General features: G+C 41.0%; 1 protein-coding gene across 2 annotated transcripts in view; it reads right to left on the bottom strand.

The window, feature by feature from the left end:
• Window positions 1-1,946: 1,946 nt before the first annotated feature.
• KDM4D (lysine demethylase 4D) overlaps window positions 1,947-21,605 on the bottom strand; it is a 33,431-nt gene continuing 13,772 nt past the window's right edge. For both annotated transcript variants that reach the window (XM_001497459.6, XM_014741292.3), the window contains one exon: window positions 1,947-4,398. In XM_001497459.6, coding sequence (XP_001497509.3) covers window positions 2,492-4,054 — 1,563 coding nt within the window. In that variant the 5' untranslated portion in view covers window positions 4,055-4,398 and the 3' untranslated portion in view covers window positions 1,947-2,491. The remainder of the gene's footprint in view (window positions 4,399-21,605) is intronic.

Raw genomic sequence — 21,605 nt, 5'->3', positions numbered from 1 at the left:
TTGTCTTTTAAACCCCCCAGTTTTTTATGCTAGGCATCCCAGGGCATCTATCTGCCAGGAAAGCGATTGTGATATTGCTGAACTATAACAAGGAGAATTTCTCTTTCTAAAATTTAAAATAAGAATATGAGCCAGGCATTGTCTTCAGAGAGACTTTTCAGAATTCCTTTGTTTTCTGCACTGCCATATCCACTGACCTGACTGAAGGACAAAAACCCCTTAAGATCTCAGTTCCTTGTCACCTACAAGTATATTCCTCGCTCATGTAAGATCTACTGTGGGTCACCTGCTTTCTAGGAATCCCAGTGATTCCAGTTAGCTTCCGTCTTGTGGTTGCACCGTCTCAATAAGTGACTTAATCTCCTTTTCAGTCAAGAATCTCACTCCCATCCTCCACTGTACCTGGAGTCCCTGAGCTCAGACTCTCCGCTTCCATTTTCCACAGGCTACACTTGTGTCTCCTGTTACATTGGGAAAGAAGAAGTTGCCAGCTGCACAGTGGGAGGGATGGAGACATGGGTTTTTGCTGTTCCTCAATCAGAGCTTCAAACAAGCACTACTTTTCCATTACTCCTGCCTTCAGGTTTACATGGTGCTTCAAATTCCAGGCCTTACTGAAATTCTCTGGGGAGCTGGAGGGAGGGGAGAGGTGGTCTGCTTCTCCTAAATGTTTCCTTCTGTATACAAACTATCATTTTCAATTTCCAAAATTGATTCTGAGTTTGTCCTCTTCTGTGCATTTTCAATACTAGTGCCCGAGTCTAAGAACCCATCAACTCTCATGTATTACTTAGATGTTCTGACGACTTCTCCTGCCCCCACATTCTCCACAGAACGCCTAAGCTGATTAAATATGTAAACCACATCATGTCAAGGGCTGTTTGAAACTTCCAATGCCTTCTCATTTCAAGTTGAAAAAAATTCAAGTACTTCAATGAGCCACAAGGTCCTACATAAGTGGACCCTGCCTCTCTCCTTCTTTCTGTGTCCCAGACACAAAGGAGTTTCCTTGCTATTCCTGGAAAAATAAAACCAACAAGTTCCACTTTAGGTCTATGACACTAGCTGTTTCCTCTTAGTGGAAGTCTGCTCTGGACCTTCCTTCTTGTCATGTGGGTCTCACAAAGGTCTCCTGCTCTACGAAGCCTTCCCTAACCACCAAACCTAGGCTGCCCCCTGCCCATTCTGCCCATCATCCCACCCCCTTTAGTTTCTTCACAGCACATGCTACTAATGGGAATTACCTGTCCATTTATTTGTGGACTCATTTATTGGGCTGAATCAATGAATTAACCGTGGCAAACATACATATGATGTTGAAAAGGCTGTGGAGACTGGGAGAGAAGATACAGATGATGGCCCTTCTGTCCTACGCTTGCTCATCTCTCCCAGCAACTTGGGTCCTACTGCCCAACCAAGTACCAGGTGGTTTCCACCCAGTCATCCTTAAGATATGGCTGCAAACCAAATCCCCCGACCTGGCCGGCCAGCCAGAACCCAACAACCATCCCCCAAACTCTGTCACCAACAACGGAATGTAACCAGCCCGTAAAAATAAGTTTTGCTTGAAGTATTTGATATAATCAATTATTAAGAACCGTGAAGGAGCTGGCCTGGTGGGGCAGCTGTTAAGTTCACACGTTCTGCTTCTCGGTGGTGCCAGGGTTCCAGGTTAGGATCCTGGATGCGGACATGGCATCGCTTGGCAAAAGCCATGCTGTGGTAGGTGTCCCATATATAAAGTAGAGGAAGATGGGCATGGATGTTAGCTCAGAGCCAGTCTTCCTCAGCAAAAAGAGGAGGATTGGCAGTAGTTAGCTAAGGCCTAATCTTCCTCAAAAAAACAAACTAACAAATAAATGGAAGGGGAAGAAAAGAATAACCTCCACCCATTCCCCCCCCCCCCCATTGGGTTGGATCGACAATATTAGAAATAAAGTCAGATATTTACATTTTGATTATCTTTAATATATTAGAGAACAAATATTGGTGATACATTTCAAATACGTCAATCACTCAGAAACATCATAAATTATTTTCTGAGCCTCTACTGACCTAATTGGTCAAAAGGGTCTAGTTTTGCAAGGAAAGGAGGAGAGGGAGGTGGAAGGGAAAAGGGAGGGAGAGCGGAGGGAAAGCCAAGCCCAGGGTTCTTTAGAAGCACAGCAGCATCCAGAGTTGCCCAGTGGATGGGAGTCTGGGGGTGGATCGGCCTCCGGCAACCTCCGCAGAACCTAGTTCGCAGACACAAGAGCGTCCAGTGGATGAAACCTGAGGTGGCTACACAGGAGTTAGCAGTGTCCAAAGACATTCAAGGGTTTGAGAGGAAGAACAAACTATGGCGAACTTGGTAAATAGCACGGACTCAGCACGTCCAGCACCAGAGGGACTCTCTCATGCAAGACCGGTGACCTGCAAACTCGCCCAAAGCTCTGAGATGTAAATGCGACCAGTCTCAGCGAGCAGTGGGCTACAAAGACGTCTCCTTGGCTTAGGGGACAGGGGCGCAGCAGCACCCGGAAGCCTTAGCAGGATGCTGGGGCCCAGGGCTCAGCGCTGCAGGGTTCTCCACTGAGGATCCATCCGCAGGCAGGGTCTGAGCCTCGGGCTCCGGAGCTGTGCGCGCTGTGTCCGCCAGAAGGCGCCTCTTGGCCGGGACCTGAGCAATGGGCTCTTGAGCGCCCTGTTCCCGAGGACGACGACCGCGACCTCGTCTGCCAGTTGAGGGGTGGACATCCCTGGCAGACTGCCCCAGGCTCGGCGGCGGGGCTGGGCCGGGTTCCGGGGAGCTGCGGGCGGCGGTGGCCCAGGGCTGGGCGGCAGAGGAAGAAGCGCGGGCCGGCGAGGGGCGCGGGGATGCCCGGTGCCCAAGGGCGCGGTGGCGGGTCCCACCGCCCGCAGCCACAGCCGGGCCCGGGACCCGGCGGGCCGGGAGGTGCCTCAGGCCCAGCGCCGCTCTCCCGGGCGCCCGGCCCTCCCTCCAGGCGCTCAGCTCCTGGCTGCCCGGCGCCGTGGGCTCCGTGTGGTCCAGCACAGCCCGGTCCTGCCCGCGTTTCCACAGCTCGTAGCGCGCCGGTTGCAGGATGCGCACGAAGGCATCCATGGAAAAGCTGACCCTGGCCTCCCCGCAGCTGCACTGAGAGGCCGCTTTGCCATAATCGATCCACCGCGGGGTGGCGAAATTGATGGCTTCGGCGCAGTTGAAGCCGTGGTTGAAACCAGCGTGGTAGCCATAGGGAAAGGTCACCATGAACTCTCCAGCCTCCTGAGTGATCCGACTGAAGGGGATCCCGTTGTCCTTGAGGACAGTGGGCGAGATGAGAGCCACCTTGTGCCGCATGAAGGCCTCACAGCTCCGGGAACTGCCCGGGAACAGCTGCCTGGCCAGGCGTTCCAGGCGCTGGCCGTGCTCTGGGGGCACCGCGTACCAAGTTTTGGGCTCCCCGAAGTGCAGGTAGTTGATGCTGTAGAGGTCCATGTCCTCCGTGTGCCAAGCGAACGTGGTCTTCCACATGCCAAAGTACAGGTAGGGTGTGTTGACGCCTTGGATGACCACTCCACACTCCTGCTCCAACAGGTCCTGAATGGTTCCTAGGTGTCCCAGGTTCCATTGTTCGGTGTTTTCATCAAATAAGGAGCCACTGATGTCAGCACCATAGATGGGTGAATCATAGAGGCGGGTTTTCCAATATTTTCTTTCTAAATCCTCAAAATCTGAGTGTGGTGGGGTCTGATACCTGTCACTGTTTGCCAAGTGGCGGTACTCCCCCACGGTCATGGCTTTCTTCTTTTTGTGGTATTGAGTAAATACACCTGCCCGCCCAGAGGCCACCTGCTGGAGGGGAGTGGCTATTAAGATGTCATTGATATCGTCGTAGGTCTGTCTGGCTTTCCATTCCTTGGGTGGAATTATCTTAGCCAGCCCAGCTCGGTGTGCACCTTGGGATTCTATGTATGCAATATATTTATCAAAATCATTAAACTCTTCTTTGGTTGGATGAAATATCATTATGCTACAACTTGGGTTCTGGGCACAACTGGCCTTAGACTTCATAGCTTCTGTTAATAAGCAACACACTCCCAAACTTTTAGGTATGTTCTGGTTAGTTGAGGATGCTGGAAAATGTTACTTTTTCAAAAATGAGTTTGAGTATCTGAGTCAGTAGGAACCACCAGTGGCCTTTTATGCAAATGAGATGATGTTTCCTAAGCTTGATGATTCACCAGGGAACTCTGCTCTGGTCAGGAGCTTTGTCCGGGCAGTGATGGTGGCTGAGCCTCCAACTCTGATGTTACTCAGTTGGTGCCTCACTCTGTTCTCTTGAAGTTTATTGAGTCGCCCAAGCCTGGGTGTGTAACACAAATGTGGTGTTTTCAGGGAAGTGTTTCAAATAAGACCTAAAAGATACAATACAGAAAGGTTGAAAATTAATGTTTGGAAAACATTATTAGGGAACTACAAATAATATAACACCATGGGATATTGCACACTCAAAGGCTAAAATTTCATATGATTGAAAATACAAGTGGTGGTGTGGATGTGAGACAATGGGAATTCTCATATCCTAGTATAGAGAATGGAAATCATTACATTCACTTTGGAAAACTATTTGGACAGTATCTACCAAAATTGAGCATATGCATGTGTAAAACCAAACATATGCTATGGTTGAACTGTTACCACATGACTAGGAAATGTGTATAGCTGTGCACTGCAAAGTCCTGTCCAAGAGTGTTCGGAACAACATTATTTCTAGTAGCCAAATACTGGAAGGAATTCAAATGTCCATCAACTGTAGCATGGATAAATATGTTGTGGTATACTCATATCACAGAAGACAATACAGCAACGAAAATAAACAAAAACTACATGAAAATATAGGAAAACATAATATGGAGCAAAAGTATCCGAACAAAATAATACCTATTCCATGACTCCATAATGTAAAGATAAAAAGGAGACAAAGTAATCTATGTTAGAAGTCAGAATAGTGGTTGCCTTTGGAAAAGAGAGAGGTTGTGAGCAGGGGCATGGGGTGGGTTTCTGGATAAATATTAATATTCTATTCTGAACCTAGGTGCTGGTTACACAACTGTCAGAATAGCTAATTATGGGGCTGGCCCAGTGGTGTAGTGGTTAAGTGTGCACGTTCTGCTTTGGCGGCCCGGGGTTCACAGGTTCGGATCCCAGGTGCAGACATGACAGTGCTTGGCACGCCATGCTGTGGTAGGCATCTCACATATAAAGTAGAGGAAGATGGGCACGGATGTTAGCTCAGGGCCAGGCTTCCTCAGCAAAAAGAGGAGGACTGGCAGTAGTTAGCTCAGGGCTAATCTTCCTCAAAAAAAAAAAAAAAAAAAAGAACAGCTAATTATGATAATTCATCAAGCTATGATGATTTTCACAAATTTCTGCATGTTTATTTAAAAACAGAGCTTAGGGTAAAAAGCATTAAAGAAGACTGAGACATATTTCATCGTATTAAAAGGAAAAGGAGGAGTAATTGAAAATAAATGAACTAAACATTCAATTGAAGAAGCTAGAAAATAGAAGAAGGAAGAGGAGTAATGAAATAACAAAGAATAAAGATGAAATTAATGAAAGATAATACATACAAAACAGAAGAATCACCAAAAATGTTCCTTGAAGAGATTAATAAAAGCAACAAACTATGGGCATAACTGATCATAAGAAAAGAGAGGGGCCTGGTGGCATAGTGGTTGAGTTCACACACTCTGTTTCAGCAGCCTAGGGTTTGCGTGTTCAGATCCCAGGCACAGACCTACACACCTCTCATCAAGCCATGCATGGCAGCGTCACACATGCAAACAAAGAGGAAGATTGGCACAGATGTTAGCTCAGAGCCAGTCTTCCTCACCAAAAAAAAAGAGAGAGAGAGAGAGAGAGAGAAGGTAAAAATAAAACAGTGCACAAAGCTAGTAATATAATAGAGATTTTTTAAATCTCAAAAGAGACTCCCATGAGCAACTTGACATCAAAATTTTCAAAAGAGAAGAGAATAGAACAATTTTCTAGAGAGGAATCATATCCAAAATGGATCTAAGAAAAACCAGAAAGTTTGAATAACCCAATATAAGAATCTGGTTCAAAGTATGATCCCTAAAGAACCATGAGACATGTCATTTTATAGGTGAATCTAGCAAATTTTTAACAGTTAACTCTTATTATGCAAGTTCTTTCAGAGTACAGGAAAAAGCTGGAAAGCTACTAAGATGAGGCTGTTCTTATCTCTGATAGCAAAACCAGAAAAGGACAATAGAAAATAAAGCTATAGGCCATCTTTATTTATAAGCATAGGTTAAAGCATGCTAAATAGAATATTATTCAACCAAATACAACAATATATTAACACATAGCAACAGAGATTGGGTTAGCCGTTACTAGAGGGGAAGGGGGCAGCAAGGAGGGTGAAAGGGGTTATTAGGTGCATGGGTGTGGGGGTGGATTTTAATTAGTCTTTGGGTGGTGAACATGATGTAATCTACACAGAATTGGAAACATATTATGATGTACACCTGAAGTTATATAATGCTACAAACCAATGTTACTGCAATAAAAAATAAATAAACCCCCAAAACCAATATATGAAAAGAATAGTACATCAAGACCAAATAGAAAGTATTCCATGAATGCAAGGATGGCTCAACATCAGGAAAATCTCACAATATAATTCAGAATACTAACAAAAGAAATGGAAAATATCATCAAAAGAGCATTTGATGAAATTCAACATCCATTCATGATTTTTAAATTCTTTACTTGTAAACATTAAGAAAAACTTGTATAAGATGAGGGTTTCAATGTAAAAAATAAATAGCAAGTGTCATTTGTAACAGTGAAACAAAAAAACTCTCACTAAAGATAGAAAAAAAAGAAGCATCAGTAAACTATTTCATTAACACAATCTCAAGTGGTCCCTTAATATTGTTTTCTAATCCTTTTATTCTCTTACTTTCCTAGTTTTTCACTCTGCAAATATTCTATTTCACCTTCCCCTCTCCTCAAACTTCAGGCACACCTACTCCATGCCACTTAGAATCCTTCAAATGTCCTAAAAGACCCTACATGGTCTGGCCCACCATTACCTCTTGACCTCACCCCTTTCTACTCTACCCCTTGCTCTCTCAGTTTCAACCACCTTCCTGGTGGTGTCTCAAAAAAGCCTGGTCTACTCCTGCCTGTGGTCTTTGCACACAGACAACCTCTTACCTCCTTCAAGTCTCAGCTCAAATATCATCTTCTCACCAAGGTCTCCTCCGACAGTCTTGTTTTGGATAAAATTAGAGATGATTTTCTCTCAGGAAAACACGTACTCTCTCAAGAAAACATGTCAAATAAACCATGTGCTGATGATCAAGACTTATATATCTCTTCAAAATTCTAATCAAATCAGCCTTACCCCATTTCATCATCCCTAAGCCAATCAGAATTTAATCCAATCAGCTATCCAAGCTTCTCTTCCAATTGAACCACTCTTCCTTGTTCTAGGAAATGGCCTCTTTTTCAATGCTATTAGCTCACAAAAAACAGGCATTTTGCCTGAAATTTTTTCGAGATGTCTTACAAGAAAATATAGAAGGGAAAGGGCTGCTAACCCCCAACAAGTCTGAAATCATATTTTAAAAGTAAAAACAATTTGTACGCTCAAACAAATGGCTTACTTCACAGCCAGAGCTAATGTGATGGAGGAATTGCTAAGAAGACAGCATATAACTGAGTAGAGAGGAATGGCTGGCAGATGATATGGAGAGGTTAATGCCAGGTTCTGTACCACAAGATAAATTACGTAGACTTAACCTGTCTGGAGGCACAAACATGCCTGCTCTCAAGTTGGTGCATGAAATCAGAGGAGACTTTCTAGAGATTCTGAATCCACTTGGAGTCACCTTACAAAATTATTGGAAATTTGTGTTACTGGTTCTGGACAAATTCCGTGGAAGTTTGCCAGAAACCAAGAGCAGACCCAGGTTTTGTGGGGTCTGAAGATTAAACAAATTTCAGGGCCGTCTTAGGAACAGAAATATTTCCCTGGGAAAGCTGCCAGAACAGGAGGAAAAGTAGTACAGTAAAGCTAGCACAGTTGTCAGAGCACTAAACACCCTTAGCATTTGGGTCTGCACAAGAATCATGGGGAGGAGAAGAAAACCATGCCAAAGAAATGGGGTGAGGAGGAGCTGTTGGGGAGAAGGCAGCCCCATTCCCTTTAGAGATCAAGGCATTTAATCTTCCTCACCCTGGAGTCTCCCCAGTAAGATCAGCTTGCCTGCCGCTGCTCAAAATAATAGAAACCAAACACATTTCCCACGGTCCCTAAGAGTCTTGGTGCCACAGCTCCCTCTACCTTATCCATCCCTCTACCAGGATCCATTCAGACAAGAGGAAGCTGGGGTTAGGGCCCAATCCTCCACCATCCTCATCCCCAGGGAGATCACCACAATTTGGCTTCTTTGGCTAAACATAAACCCTTTGTCCTTTGGGTCTGGGGCAAAAATCGCCAAGGGAAGGATTGCTCTCTGTGACCCACAGCTGGTGACTTACATAAGAATGTATCAAACCAATGTTTGCTGCAGATCTAAATGCTAATGGCAGGGGCCCTTCCAGCGAGCAGTAGTAGCTCTTGGCACCTCTGCCCCAGCTGGACCCTCATGCACTAAAGAAGCTGTAGAAGGTGGGATAAGGAGGATCAATACACTCCTCTCTTTCCAAGTTTAATGTCAAAAGGACGAAAGGAGGGTTATAGCTGGTGAAACAATCTCTAGATCTCTATAGAAATTATTGCTAATAAATGTGGAGTGAGGGGGAAGTGGATAATAGTCTAGCTCATAACTGAGGAAAGATGACAAAGGAATTAATTTAGACTCTAAAGATTGAGTAGAAGTCAAAGAAGATCTCTCTCTTCCTATTCCAGATATACCTAATGAGCACTCAAGAGTCTTGGAGACAGATTGTTATGAAGGAGCAACATTGTCCAAAAATGACCCTAGACATTCACCCTAGCATGCCTGAACAATGGGCTAAGCCCAGACTCCTTCCCCCAGCTGGATGTGAAGTGCTCATGTTCAGCTTCCCATGGGAATAATGGCTTCCTTCTCATGATTGGAGAACTATATTATCCAAAAGGACCCAAGGTCTCCAGCTGCCTCCTACAGTACAGGGCCACTGGCTTTCCCAGAAAACTCCTGTAAACGGTTGGCATGACATCTAGGCAGCTTGATTCCTCAAGCAGTCTGTATGTCCTTTTCCTGATAAAGTTGCTCTCATCTTCTTATATGAAGGAAAAACAATGGGAGAAGGGACCTCTCCACCAGAATAAACCCCAAGTCATATCCAACAACCCTCCTGAGCATGGGATGCCTGTCTGTGGAGATGCTGAAGAAATGGGGAGACTGTGTGTGCCTTCGTCTTGATGTGTTTCCTTAACACATATTGTATAGCTTTGTGGTATTTGTCCCATGCTTGCACAACTGGTAGCAGCCCCACAAGGACCAATCGAGCATGACAATTTTTTCCCATAGAAAAGAAAGGAAGAAAGCAAATAGTAAGGTTATATAAGGTTAGGATTTTTCCAGGCAAGTGTATCTCAGGGAGAAAGGGACAATTGATGGATTGGATGGAGAGACAAGAGAGTGATTATAATGCTGGGCCATTAAATCTATCTGGGGTGAAAAAGCAAATGAGAATGTGAGGATCGTGACGGGGAATAAAATAGTATATGATTCATGGGCCTATTTTCTCTATTAGGTCAAATAATCTGTTAGAACACAGGAAATGTAAGATAGAAAGAGAATGGGATGCCTGAAACAGATTTTTTAAACTTGGGGCATTTTAAACTAAGTGTCCATTTTATTGATGCCTTGAAATCTTCCTTTTTACTTTATGCTATTAAAAGTCAAACTGTCTCCCTCTTCCCATATGCTCTCTTCCGAATTTCCCTTCCTTGTCAGCCCTTAAATTCCACCCCTTCCTAGTGGATGAACTTGACCCTTGATCTTCCTTTCCTGCCTCAACAAAATGCCAGCTCTTCTTTCATCTCCTATGGTTCTCTTTCAGCACTTATCATTTTTACCTTATATAATTCAAACAGCAAGGGTCACCTCTAATTAGCACTTCATTTTGCCAGGCCCTTTATTAACCATTTTCTATATAGTATATCATTCAAACCTCACAACTAGTCTATGAAGTTGATACTATCATTATGCCTATGATATAGAGGAAGAAAGAAAAGTGGAAAAAAATTTATATTTAACTCAATAGCTTGTGCTCTCAATCTCTGGAGTTATTTTTGTACTTGTCTTTTCCATATGCAAGTATTTTGAGAGCATGGTTTATGTCTTGTTCTTCCTTGTGTTTTTGAAGAGATCTTGGTACTTTATATAGTGTGCATTCCAAACTTTTTAATTAGGGGCTGGCCCCATGGTGTAGTGGTTAAGTTTGGCACACTCTGCTTCTGCAGCCCAGGTTCATGGGTTTGGATCCTGGGTGTGGACCTACGCCACTCATCAGCCATGCTGTGGTGGCGACCCACATATAAAGTGGAGGAAGACTGACACAGATGTTAGCTCAGCACTAACCTTCCTCAAGCTAAAAAAAAAAAAGAGGAGCATTGGCAACAGATGTTAGCTCAGGGCTAATCTTCCTCAGCAATGCAAAAAAAAATGTTTATTAAAGCAATAATTAAGTGAGGCCATTTGGCACACACTGCAGCATCTCTCCTCTAGGTCACACCCTGTCTTTCTTCCTGCTCTCCTGTCTCAAGGGAAGAGAAGATACACTCCTCCTCGTCAGGGCTAATCTCTCAATTTAACTCCTTAAATCAACTCTTCCCACTTGTTTTAGGACTAGGGTCAATTAAATAATCACTACCATCCCCATCTTTCTTAAATCATCAATCATCAGTCTCTTTCCTGATTTAAGCTACTGTCCTTTCTCTCACCTTCCTTTTAGTACCAAACATGTCGAAAATATAAACGAAAATTGTCTACAGTCACAAACCTATCTCCTCATCTCTCTCTCATCTTTTGGTTCTGCCCCCACTTCTCCACTGAAATAGATCTCCGTAAATCATCAAATTGCCTCCTCCCAAGTGCTGCTTTGGGGGTTACACGTTCTCTCCCTACATCGTTGATTCATGGACCGCTGCCTCTTTCTTCCTAAAACGTCTTCGACCGCTAGGGCACTGATCTTCCCCTTAACTCTCTGATTCTTCTCTTTCTCCTTGGTTCCACTTCCTCTTCTTCCACACAAATGCAGACTTATCTCAAAGCTCAATTCTCACCTCTCTGCTTAACTCTTTTCCTTTCTCCCTTTAAATTTCCTGCTTATGTTCATGGCTTTCTTTAGGACTGCACTCTCTCTCTGTAAGGATATTATTTATTGTCATAGCTTTCTCTAATACTGACTTTCTCCTAAGCTTCTGCTTTGCCTCTCCATCTTGGATGGCCTACTGAGCCCCTGAAAATCAACTTGTTTAGTACAAATGGATCATTTTTTTCCTGAAACTAATTTCCTGCTTTAGATATCTTTATTTCTCCAAATGGTAATATAGTCACCATTGACTATTACATCTCCCCCTCCCCAGACATATGGTCAGTGACTGTCAGGGGATCTCATGATAGTCAACTGCGAGACCCACATCCGTACACCCCAGGGATGCTTCCTGTGCTCTCCTTACCTTCCTCATATAAGAATCCAAGGATCCAGCTTGCCTTCCTCTCCTGCTTAAAGCTGTCGCCACCCAAGGATCTACAAGGGCTGAGATTACTGCATCATGTGATAGCCTCCCCTAATTTTTAGTCTTAAAAACTCTTCTACAATGATTTTATTATAAATTCTTTATACATATATTTGAGAATATATAATCAAATATTTCATTCTTTCTATCTGAAAACTCGCTCTAAAGAAATGAAAAGAGAGAAGTGGAACAATTTAGAAGGAGAATTAAATATCAGAAGCTTAAATACCAAGTGGAGGATCTTTCCCCTAAGAAATAATAAAATACTGACTATGAATATCACACAAGCCCTCATTGCTTATTGAATTAGTAATATTCAATTAAAGTGAGCTTTGAGTTGAGCACTTTGTATTTGTTTTACAAACTAAATTATTTCCTTTCCGTATTTCTAAGGATCCTAGAAAGAATGAGGCAGGGCCACCATATATGTGTGTGTGTGTGTGTGTGTGTGTGTGTAAAATAAATAATAAATATATATATATATTACTTTTCAGATATTGAGCATCAAAAGGAAACAAATACTCTGATTTTGTAAGTGTAACTCTGCTTAAAACAAAACTGCTCAGAATTTGCAAGAAACAATGATAGTGATCCTTCAGTGCTCCAGACAAATGTGTCACTTCCCTATGTGTCTCCAACGGTTGCTTTTACTGTGAGACTGCCTTCTGGCTTCCTTCAGCTGAAGCCTCAGGTACTAATTAAGAATAAATACCCTTTCATTTTAGATACTGTTCCATTTTATCCTTATCTGTAGTATCCACAGTAACACGGAAATTCTTCATCTAAGCAACTTGATAGCTCTGACAATGGAAGAAAAGTATTTTCTTATCAGAATAATTAAAAAATAACTGGTTTCTTAAACTTGATGTGTTTCTGGAAATTAGGAAGTCTTCCCTCTATGTCTTTTAAAAATAATTCCTCCAAGCTTCCCTGGTGTGTGTGTGTGTGTGTTTTAAGCTGGAGAAGGTAAGAAGTGAAGTAAGTTTAATAGCCCCTTTCACTGCGATCATTGTCCAGATTGCATATTGTCCAAATTGCTTACCAATTTCAGGACATCAGGAAACCTTTTTGTCTTTCATGTTGCATGCATATTTCATATCTATTACTTCAAATGGGGACTATAGAGAAAAAGCTTCAGACATAAGCCATTTTTTCTGCTGATGGTCAATAACCTAAACTCTGTGTTTAATAAATTTCTCCTCAATTAGAAAATCTACTGACCATTCATTGAAAATAATTTATAACCATAATATTTAATGGCTAAATAAATCCTAGTTTATGGAGATAAGTGACTCAACTTTCCCCCCATTATTGGACAGCTATTTGTTTTCACTTTTCCACAATTATTACTAATCACTTATAAATATTTATCCTATATTTCAGTACCCAGAACAGAATATACAGTAAAATATTGGTTGAATGAATGAAATTCCTGAGATGAGATATCTAGGAATGGAACTACTGCATTGTATGATTTAAATATTCTAAGATCCTTGACACATATTGCCAAAACTTTCCAGAAAGAATATGTCATTTTACATCCTCACTATTGAGTAACTCTACTTTGGGAAAAAAAAATCTTTACTAATTTGGTCAGTGAAAAAGTGTACCTCAAGCTTTAATTTACATTTCTTGGATTAACTCTAAGACTACTTTTTTTGTTTGTTTCATGAATATTAGCTGTTTGGATTTCATCCTATGTATTGGGTCATCTCCTTTGCCCCTTTTTCTCTAATACAGTCCTAGTGGTTTTTTTCTTCTCTGCTTGTATGAACATTTTACATGTTGCTCATATGACTGTTTTACATATTATGCCCTTTGTTGAATATGTTCATAGTTTTTCCCCAGTTTGCCATTTCTTTAATTTTATTTAATTTAAAATGTTTTGACATATATTTCAATGTTTTATGTTGTTGAATCTATCTTTTCCTTTGTAATATCTTTTATGGCTTTTATGTTTAGAAAGTTACCTCCCAATCCAGAGGCGGATAAATATCCTACGGGTTTTTTTCCTTTTTTTACGTTAATTGTACCTTTAATTCTAATTTTAATTATACTTTAATTCTAACTGGGTTTTGTTTGTTCGTTTTATTAACCATTTTTGGTATTATTTTGTGGTTGTGGTGTGAGGAATAAGGAAGATGTAAATCTGATTCCTAGTCCTTTACATATGAGCTGTTTGTTGTGTGTTTTTTCTTTCTCCCTCTCTATTAATTTATAGAAGCTTTTCTTTGTCCCAGTTTCCTTAAATTTTTTTCAGTCTCAAAATTCAGGTGCTTTCGTTTTTTCTTTTTTTGCTGAGGAAGATTTGCCCTGAGCTAACATTCATGCCAATCTTCCTCTATTTTTTAGTATGTGGGCCACCAGGGCAGCATTGCCACTAACAGAGTGGTGTAGGTCCACATGCAGGAACTGAACCCAGGTGGCTGAAGTGGAGTGAGCTGAGCTTAACCACTAGGCCACGGGGGCTGGCCCCAGGTTCTTCGGTTTTGAGAAAACTTTTTAGTTACTTCTTTGATGACTTCCTCTATTTTTTCCTCTGTATATTAACTTCTGTTATCTGGATATTGGACCTCATAGATTAGACCTCTATTCATGTATCTTTTCTTCTCCCAATTTTCTATTGTTATAAAGAAAACCACAGACCCAAAATGGCGTCACTTGTGCCAAAAGCCCATGATAAGAAACCCAGACTTAATACCTGATCTTATTGCAGTTGACATCTCTCCCACAAATGTTACCTTAATCAATTAGTCTGGAATTTTCTGGTCAGCATGAGTGAGGTAATCTGTCACGTGGGCCCTCTCCATCCCCCAGAGGAAGAAAAGGCAATCTGCATGATAAAACCTGTGCTAGTTCCCATCACCCCCAAAAAAGAGATGCCTTCATCTAAAAATAACCCTTTCTTTTGCTAATAGCTCCCTTGCCCCACCCTTCTTCCTATAAAAACTTTCCATTTTGCACAACTCCTCATACTGCCCTTCTAATTATTAGATGGGATGTTGTCTGATGCATGCATGAATCATTTAATAAAGACAATTAGATCTTCGAATTTACTTGGCTGAATTTTTAACAGATTTGGTGCACATCATGACCAAAGAAAACTTCTGACGGCATTCAGGGACAACGAGAAACACAGACAGTGCCCTGCAAACACTTTTGAGTTCACTGTCTTTCTCGCTGTTTCCACGGACTGTTACTGAGTTCCTCTTGGTTTGAGTTCTACTCTCCTTTGTGGTCGAGCTCCCAATCTAATTGACTTTCTAGTCCAGGGTTTAGCAGGTCAGCTTGACCTGGTAGATGGTTTTGCCCAGAGATTGAGCTAGCAGATGATTCTGCCTGGACCCAAGCCCCTAGGCTTTGGTTCAGTCTGAAACTCCACGTTGGTTACCTTTCCCCAGTTTCAGTCTGCAGGCCCCATTCACTGGGATTTGCTGGTTTAGTTCTTTCTTTAGTCCCAGTCCACAGTCCCCATTTACTGGAGTCTGCTGGTTTAGTCCATGTTGGGAATTGCTGGAAGTGTATACGGGGCCTTCTATTGGCCAGTCCTCAGCAATGTCTAAATCCCAGCCCTTGATTTGTTCCTGGAATTCCTGTTGGAAACTGCTCCAGTTCCCCCATTCATTTGGAATCCTTCCCCAGAGTCCACGTTGGGAAGTGCTGCTGGTGGTTGCAGTTCTCCATTTGTTTGGAATCAGTCCACAGTCCCCATTCTTTGACATCTGTTGGTTCAATCCTGTCCCCAGTCTTTTTCCTAGTTTTCTAGTTCTTTGGTTATTGCTGGTTTCTGTTAATATGCACATGTTGAATTGTCTTGTTTTGTGTAAATAAAGGATAGTTTGGGTTTGAGAAACCCAAAGTCCTAACTAAAAGAAAATGGGATCCTCTATATCCAAAGAATTAAGCGAGCCAACTTCCAGTAAACTTGCTTATTTTATTTCTAAGAACTGTGGTCCTGAGAATTGTTTATATATGTACAAAAATGGCAAAATCTTATCAAAGACAACCCAGAATTACAAAGCCATTATGCAGAAGATTCCTCTTAGACCAGATGGCTCATAAAAAATGCACTTGAGAGCAAGGATCCCAAGTTGAACAAATTGAATGCGTGATATTTTTTACCTCCAGATGGTATTGCCAAAACTGATTTGTAAAAGAGCTCTATTTAATTGGCTTAAAGGCTAAGTGCTTGTGAAGACTAGGTATTTTAAAATTTTCAGAATATGAAAACCAACCCAAATGTTTTTCAAGTTCACATGATCTAAGATATCTTTACTAAATTAAAGCTGGCTTAAGTTTGTTGGTTTAATTAACAGACGTGTCTTTAAAGTTATCGACACTGAATATAATGCAGATAAATGACTTTTATCCTACCTAGGCTTACTAGTTAGATTTATGTTATCTCTGTCGTAAAATTTGTCAGCAAAAAAACAATTTAGAACGATGGCTGATTTTCTCTAATGTCTCATGAAATCTTTGTGTGTAATGTAAACATAATTTTGGGGATCACATTATTTAGGTAGACATAGGTGAGATAAGAGTTTATGGGTAAACTTTTTAGCATTAATTATACTTTACGGCATGTGTACTTAAAAATAGTTTCCCAAATTTCTTTGGTAACCTGAAACTTTAGAGTTTTGATAGACTAAGCTAAATGACGGAAATTTATTAACTATCTAGATTATTCTCAAATAAGACAAAATGGCAGAACGTCAATTACTAAACATATGTTTATCTCTTTTGGCTTTCTATAGCAGAGAAACTAAAGATAAATTTGGGTCTATTAGTAAACATGTCTTGCGCCACGTTGAGAAACTGTCTATGAAAAAGCACATGCTTCTAGAAATTATAAAAAATATTTATAAATCTGCCAATCCACAGAATGCTAATGTAGAAGACAGTTCATAATTGCTTACTCCTTAGTCAAATTCTAAAAATGAAGTCTTTTTGACCTGGAAGAAACTTTGGGATTTTTCCAGAGGGTCCCTGAGACATTCCAAAAGATTAGTTAAACTAATTAGGATTCCTTGGTATGTTAAATTACACGGGAAGCATTGTCAAATAAAAGATAATACTAAGCCTTCTTTATAATGTATCTGTAGGGTATATGTTAGAAGTGTTCCAGAAATTGTGTGAAATTCCTGGAAGTCTGATATGTCCTGATATATAATGTCTGTCATGAAAATTGAGGCTCATGCTAAAAAGACTGAATCTGAGTTTCAGGAAAATTCCCTAGCTGACATTCAAGCAAAGACAGCAGCAACAGGAACTATAAGGATTGTGGCACATGTGTATGAAGTCCATTCTGCTTCTGCAAGACTTTTGCCATCCCGATGTCCTTGTAACATGGCAAGAGTCTGATCCTGAATCAGAGAAATTAAGATGGATAAACAATGTCTGTAAATTAAATGAACAGTCAGGGCAATGGGAAAGCCAAGACATATCCTTTTGGACACTATCTGGAGCCTGGTGACTGGGTATTCTGGAAGCATCATAAGAGGAAGCTAGTCCTGAGCCCCATTGCAAGGGACCTTACTAAGTACTCCTGACCACTGACACTGCTGTATTGAGCCTTGGGTACACATCTCACATCTAAAGAAGACTCTGCCTGACATCTGATCTTGTAGAAATGCTGGAAACCTCCAAATTAAATTGATGAGGAAGAGAAGTAGCTGACATCAAAGTAGACTGCTTCTGCCCAAGATGCCGGGTTAAGACTTCATATTTTAACTAAACATAAAATTATTTCTTCTTTTCTTTCTTTCCTTTATTCTGGCATTGACCTGAAAAGATAATGCCCTCATCTGTATCTGCTAGGCCATTGTTAAGAGGGGTAACCTTTCAGACTCAGGATTTTTCATTAAAAACTTCAATCTGTCCATGATGCTAGAATCCTTTAATAGCGTCACCTTAACAGGAATGACTTGTGTCCCAACAGGATTTATCTCTGTCTGTGATGGTTAATCATTCTCCTTGGGTCTATGAATGCCTAGATGGCTGGTGCATACCTGGGCAATGCCTCTTGGGTTATCTAACTGTGCTTCTAGCTGGTCTGGAGAAGACCTACCACGATGCATTCATAATTCAGGATTTGCTTCCTTTGCAAGTGTTCTACTTCTCTGGTTAGGAGTGAATATGAATGAAGCTATGATCAGAAACTTCTCCTTAATTCTTGAAGATATTACAACTTCTGTTGCTAAGACAGCTGCCCAGCAAAGTTCCTTAGACTCTCTGGCCAAGGTTGTTCTTGATAGTAGAATAGCCCTTCATTATCTTTTAACTGAGCAAGGGGCTCTCTGTGCTATAGCCAATACCACCTGGGGTACCTGGATTGACACTTCTGGGGAAATTGAAACTCACTCACATAAGATCATTGAGCAAGCCACTTGGCTTAAAAGGAGACTCCTTCAACAGGGTCTTTTCCTGATTGGTTTTGGTCTTGGAGACTATGGCTCTGAAGTGCACTCCAAACATTGGGAATTATCCTGCTTAAAGTTATTATAATAATCTTCCTGGCATGTTGTATCCTCTGAAAAGTTTTCACTAGATGTTTGCTGCTGCTAACTAAGCAAATGATCTCCCCAAGACTGGAGCAATGGAGCAGGAACAGAAAGAATGGCTGACTTGAAATTTGTGGACCTGGAGCTATGACCTGGGAGTGTCACGAAGATCAAGCAAAAGATCAAGCCACACCAGGGATCAACAAAAGCTTCAAGGATTACAGAGTGGTAGATGAGAGTGGCACTAATGACAATTTTTTATCTCATCTGTCAGTTAGGCTGAGAGTTCTGATCAAAAGGGGAGATTGGTTAAGAAACAAAACAAAACAAAACAAAACAAAAAAAACACATGCCCCAAATGGAGTCACTCATGCTAAAGCCCATGATACCAAACCTAGATTTAATACTTGATCTAATTGCTGTTGACATCTCTCCCAGAAGTGTCATCAATTAGTGTGGAATTTTCTGGTCAGCATCAGTGAGGTAATGTCATGTGGACCCTCTCCATGCCCCAGAGAAAGAAGAGGCAATCTGCAAGATAAAACCCAGGCCAGTTCCCTTCCCCCAAAAAAGATGTCCTGGCCCAAAATAACCCTTTCTTAACTCTTTCTAATAGCTCCTTTGCCCCACTCTTCCTATAAAAACCTTCCATTTTGTACAACTCCTTGGAGTGCCCACCTAATTGCTAGATGGGATGCTGCCGGATTCATGAATCATTTAATAAAGCCAATTAGATCTTCAAATTTACTTGAATTTTTTTTAACACTATCCCTTTATTACTATGCTCTATCTCCTGAAAAATTTCCTAATCTTTATCTTCTAAATCTGCTTCTATTGTCTTTTTCATTTCTCACATCAAATTCTTAATTTCCAATGGGTCATTTCTGTTCTCTTAGCTTTTTTGTGTGCATGTAGCTTCCTTTATTTTTTTCCTCTTGTTGTCTTGTTCTTGTTTCATGCGTGCATTTCTTTTCTCTCTCTGAAAATACTAAAATGTCAATGGCTTTTGAAGGTTTTTTCTCCTTAAATGTTCTGTTCCTTTGAAATTATTTTTTATTCGTTTTTTTTTTGGTTTTGCTTTCTATCTTTCAGGTTTAAGGCTTTCCTCAAATGTCTGCTGATCCTTAGTAGTCAGCTCAAATGTAAGAGTATAGCACAAAAAACTGACAGAAGCTCAGGGCGTGTGGATGGGCTTGGTGATTATGTTTCCCTGCATGGAGATCTGGCTAGGCTGATTCTGATGATCCTGGTTCCTGGGTGAACCTCTGATGCTGGTATCTCTAGGGCTGGCCATATTCAACAGCAAAGGATCTTCCAATCTTCCTCCTGGAGGCAACAGGCCTGGCTTCCCCCCACATGGAAAAAGGGTCCTGAAATTTCCAATATCCAACTTGTGAAGTTCACTAAATCACCTTGTTTGCCCTATGACCACCATAATCTCAACAGTTCCTGGAAATTCTCAGTCCACCTACTCTAGAAACTGAAGCTTAGTCTTCTGTCAGGGTGAGAGAGGAGCAGTTTACCCTGCTGCCCAGGGGAAGGGAGGGGATCTGAGGCTCTATTTGCTTCTTAGACTTTCAACAAATCCTCTTTAGCCTCATTTTAACTGCCACGTCCAGAGGTACCAAGTGCCATGAGATCCTAAGCTTTTTGGGTTCTGTAGAGACACTTGTGTTGCTTCTTGGCTTTCCTTACTGTCAATTTATGATTCAGCTTTACAGGGTTGGGTAAATCATTTGTCCATTTGTTTTCAAATTTTGCCACTAATCTCCTTTAGCATTTTCTCTTTTTGTAAGTTATTTCTTAAAACAAAAATCCTATTACTGTCACTTCAGTGGAGTTTTGGAGGGAGAAAAGTAAATGATTGTATTTAACCCACCATCTTTATCTCTTTTTGTTTTCCCAAATTGTCTCTCAATAGTTCCTTATACAAGTTCTTGGTTCCAGTCAAATACTTGTAGTCATTGTCCCTGACCCTATGCTCTTCCTCCCTCACTTCTCTTCTTTCTCCCATCTCTTTTCTAAGTTATAACCCCCGCCTTCCCAAAAAATCTCCCTACCAATCCTAGGCCTTGGAGAGGATTCTGTCCTCTACACTCCATGAGCACTATTTGCCTGGACGATTTATTTGGTGTTTAATACAAATATTAGGTGGAAGCCCTCCAGAATATATTACCTGACAACTAGCTTTCACTTCTAATAGCTACGTGTCTAAAGTAATAAATCTCTTCCATGAGATGAGCTTGCTTCTCTCTCCAAGATAGCTCCATATTTCTGCCCCACAAGCTTTAACATTTCCTTCTTGATAAGCTACGTGGAAAAGAGAAGACAAAAAGGTGACTTTTCCTGTACGCTTTGTGCTTCAAATGCCAATATTTGGTGTGGACTTTGTATTTTTAAGAACAGCCAGGTGGGTGGATATAGAAGAGAAAGACACATGGCAGAAAGTGTCAAGCATGAATAGCACAGATTAAATTATGACAAAGATTGGGACTTGGCCTTTAAATCAGCAACTTAAATATTACATTATGATTTCATTGTGACATATAATAAATTGAGTATAGGAAGATTAACCTTATGAGAGTCTTCTCTATTTACTTTGCTCTGTTACATGGGTACTGGGGCACTCATAGTGGTATCTGGCCACAGAGAAAGGCAGGAGCCAGAAGTCTTCTTGGACCCCACATCTCCAAGACACAGCCGCTCTATTGAGTTTTAAGACAACTTCTAACATATGCCTCTTTGACTTGTCAATAAATTTTGGATAGACTTCTTCAGCAGAATGTAAGCCTAGCTCTTAGACTCTTCCAGAAAGTTTGTAAACTACTTGATACTTAAAATACAAAAAACTCCTTAGGCTTCAACTAAATAGAGTCAATTCTATAGTATGCAACTAAAGAACCTGACCAATACAATCCCTCTCCCTCATTCCTACTCCTCAAATGCAATCATTCTTTCATATTATAGCTGTTTCTCCTGTTTTGTTTTTCCAATATTTCTAGACTTTTCAGTTTTAGACATTATGGACACTCATACAATAAAAGATGTAAATCTCCTTCTCTTATGCTTCATCCCAACACACATAGAATTCCCCTACCCCATCCTCTCATACAGCTATATAAAAATCTTTGGTTAAATTAAGTCTGAATTTTTACCCATAAAATTAGTTACAGCTTAGTCATGTACTGTACTATGATTGCACTGCCTTTCATGTACAAAATTTTATTTACCCTATAGTTAATAATGTTCTCATTATTTCATTTGCTTGGTTTTATACGTGTTCATTCATTCCCCAATTTATTTCCAGTAGTATAAATCTCTTCTAAATACATAATACACACCAGGTACTACA

The sequence above is a fragment of the Equus caballus genome, chromosome 7 (assembly GCF_041296265.1).
Source record: "Equus caballus isolate H_3958 breed thoroughbred chromosome 7, TB-T2T, whole genome shotgun sequence".
Taxonomy (NCBI): Eukaryota; Metazoa; Chordata; class Mammalia; order Perissodactyla; family Equidae; genus Equus; species Equus caballus.
Note: the sequence above shows the minus strand (reverse complement) of the source record. Positions and strands in the feature narration are given on the sequence as shown.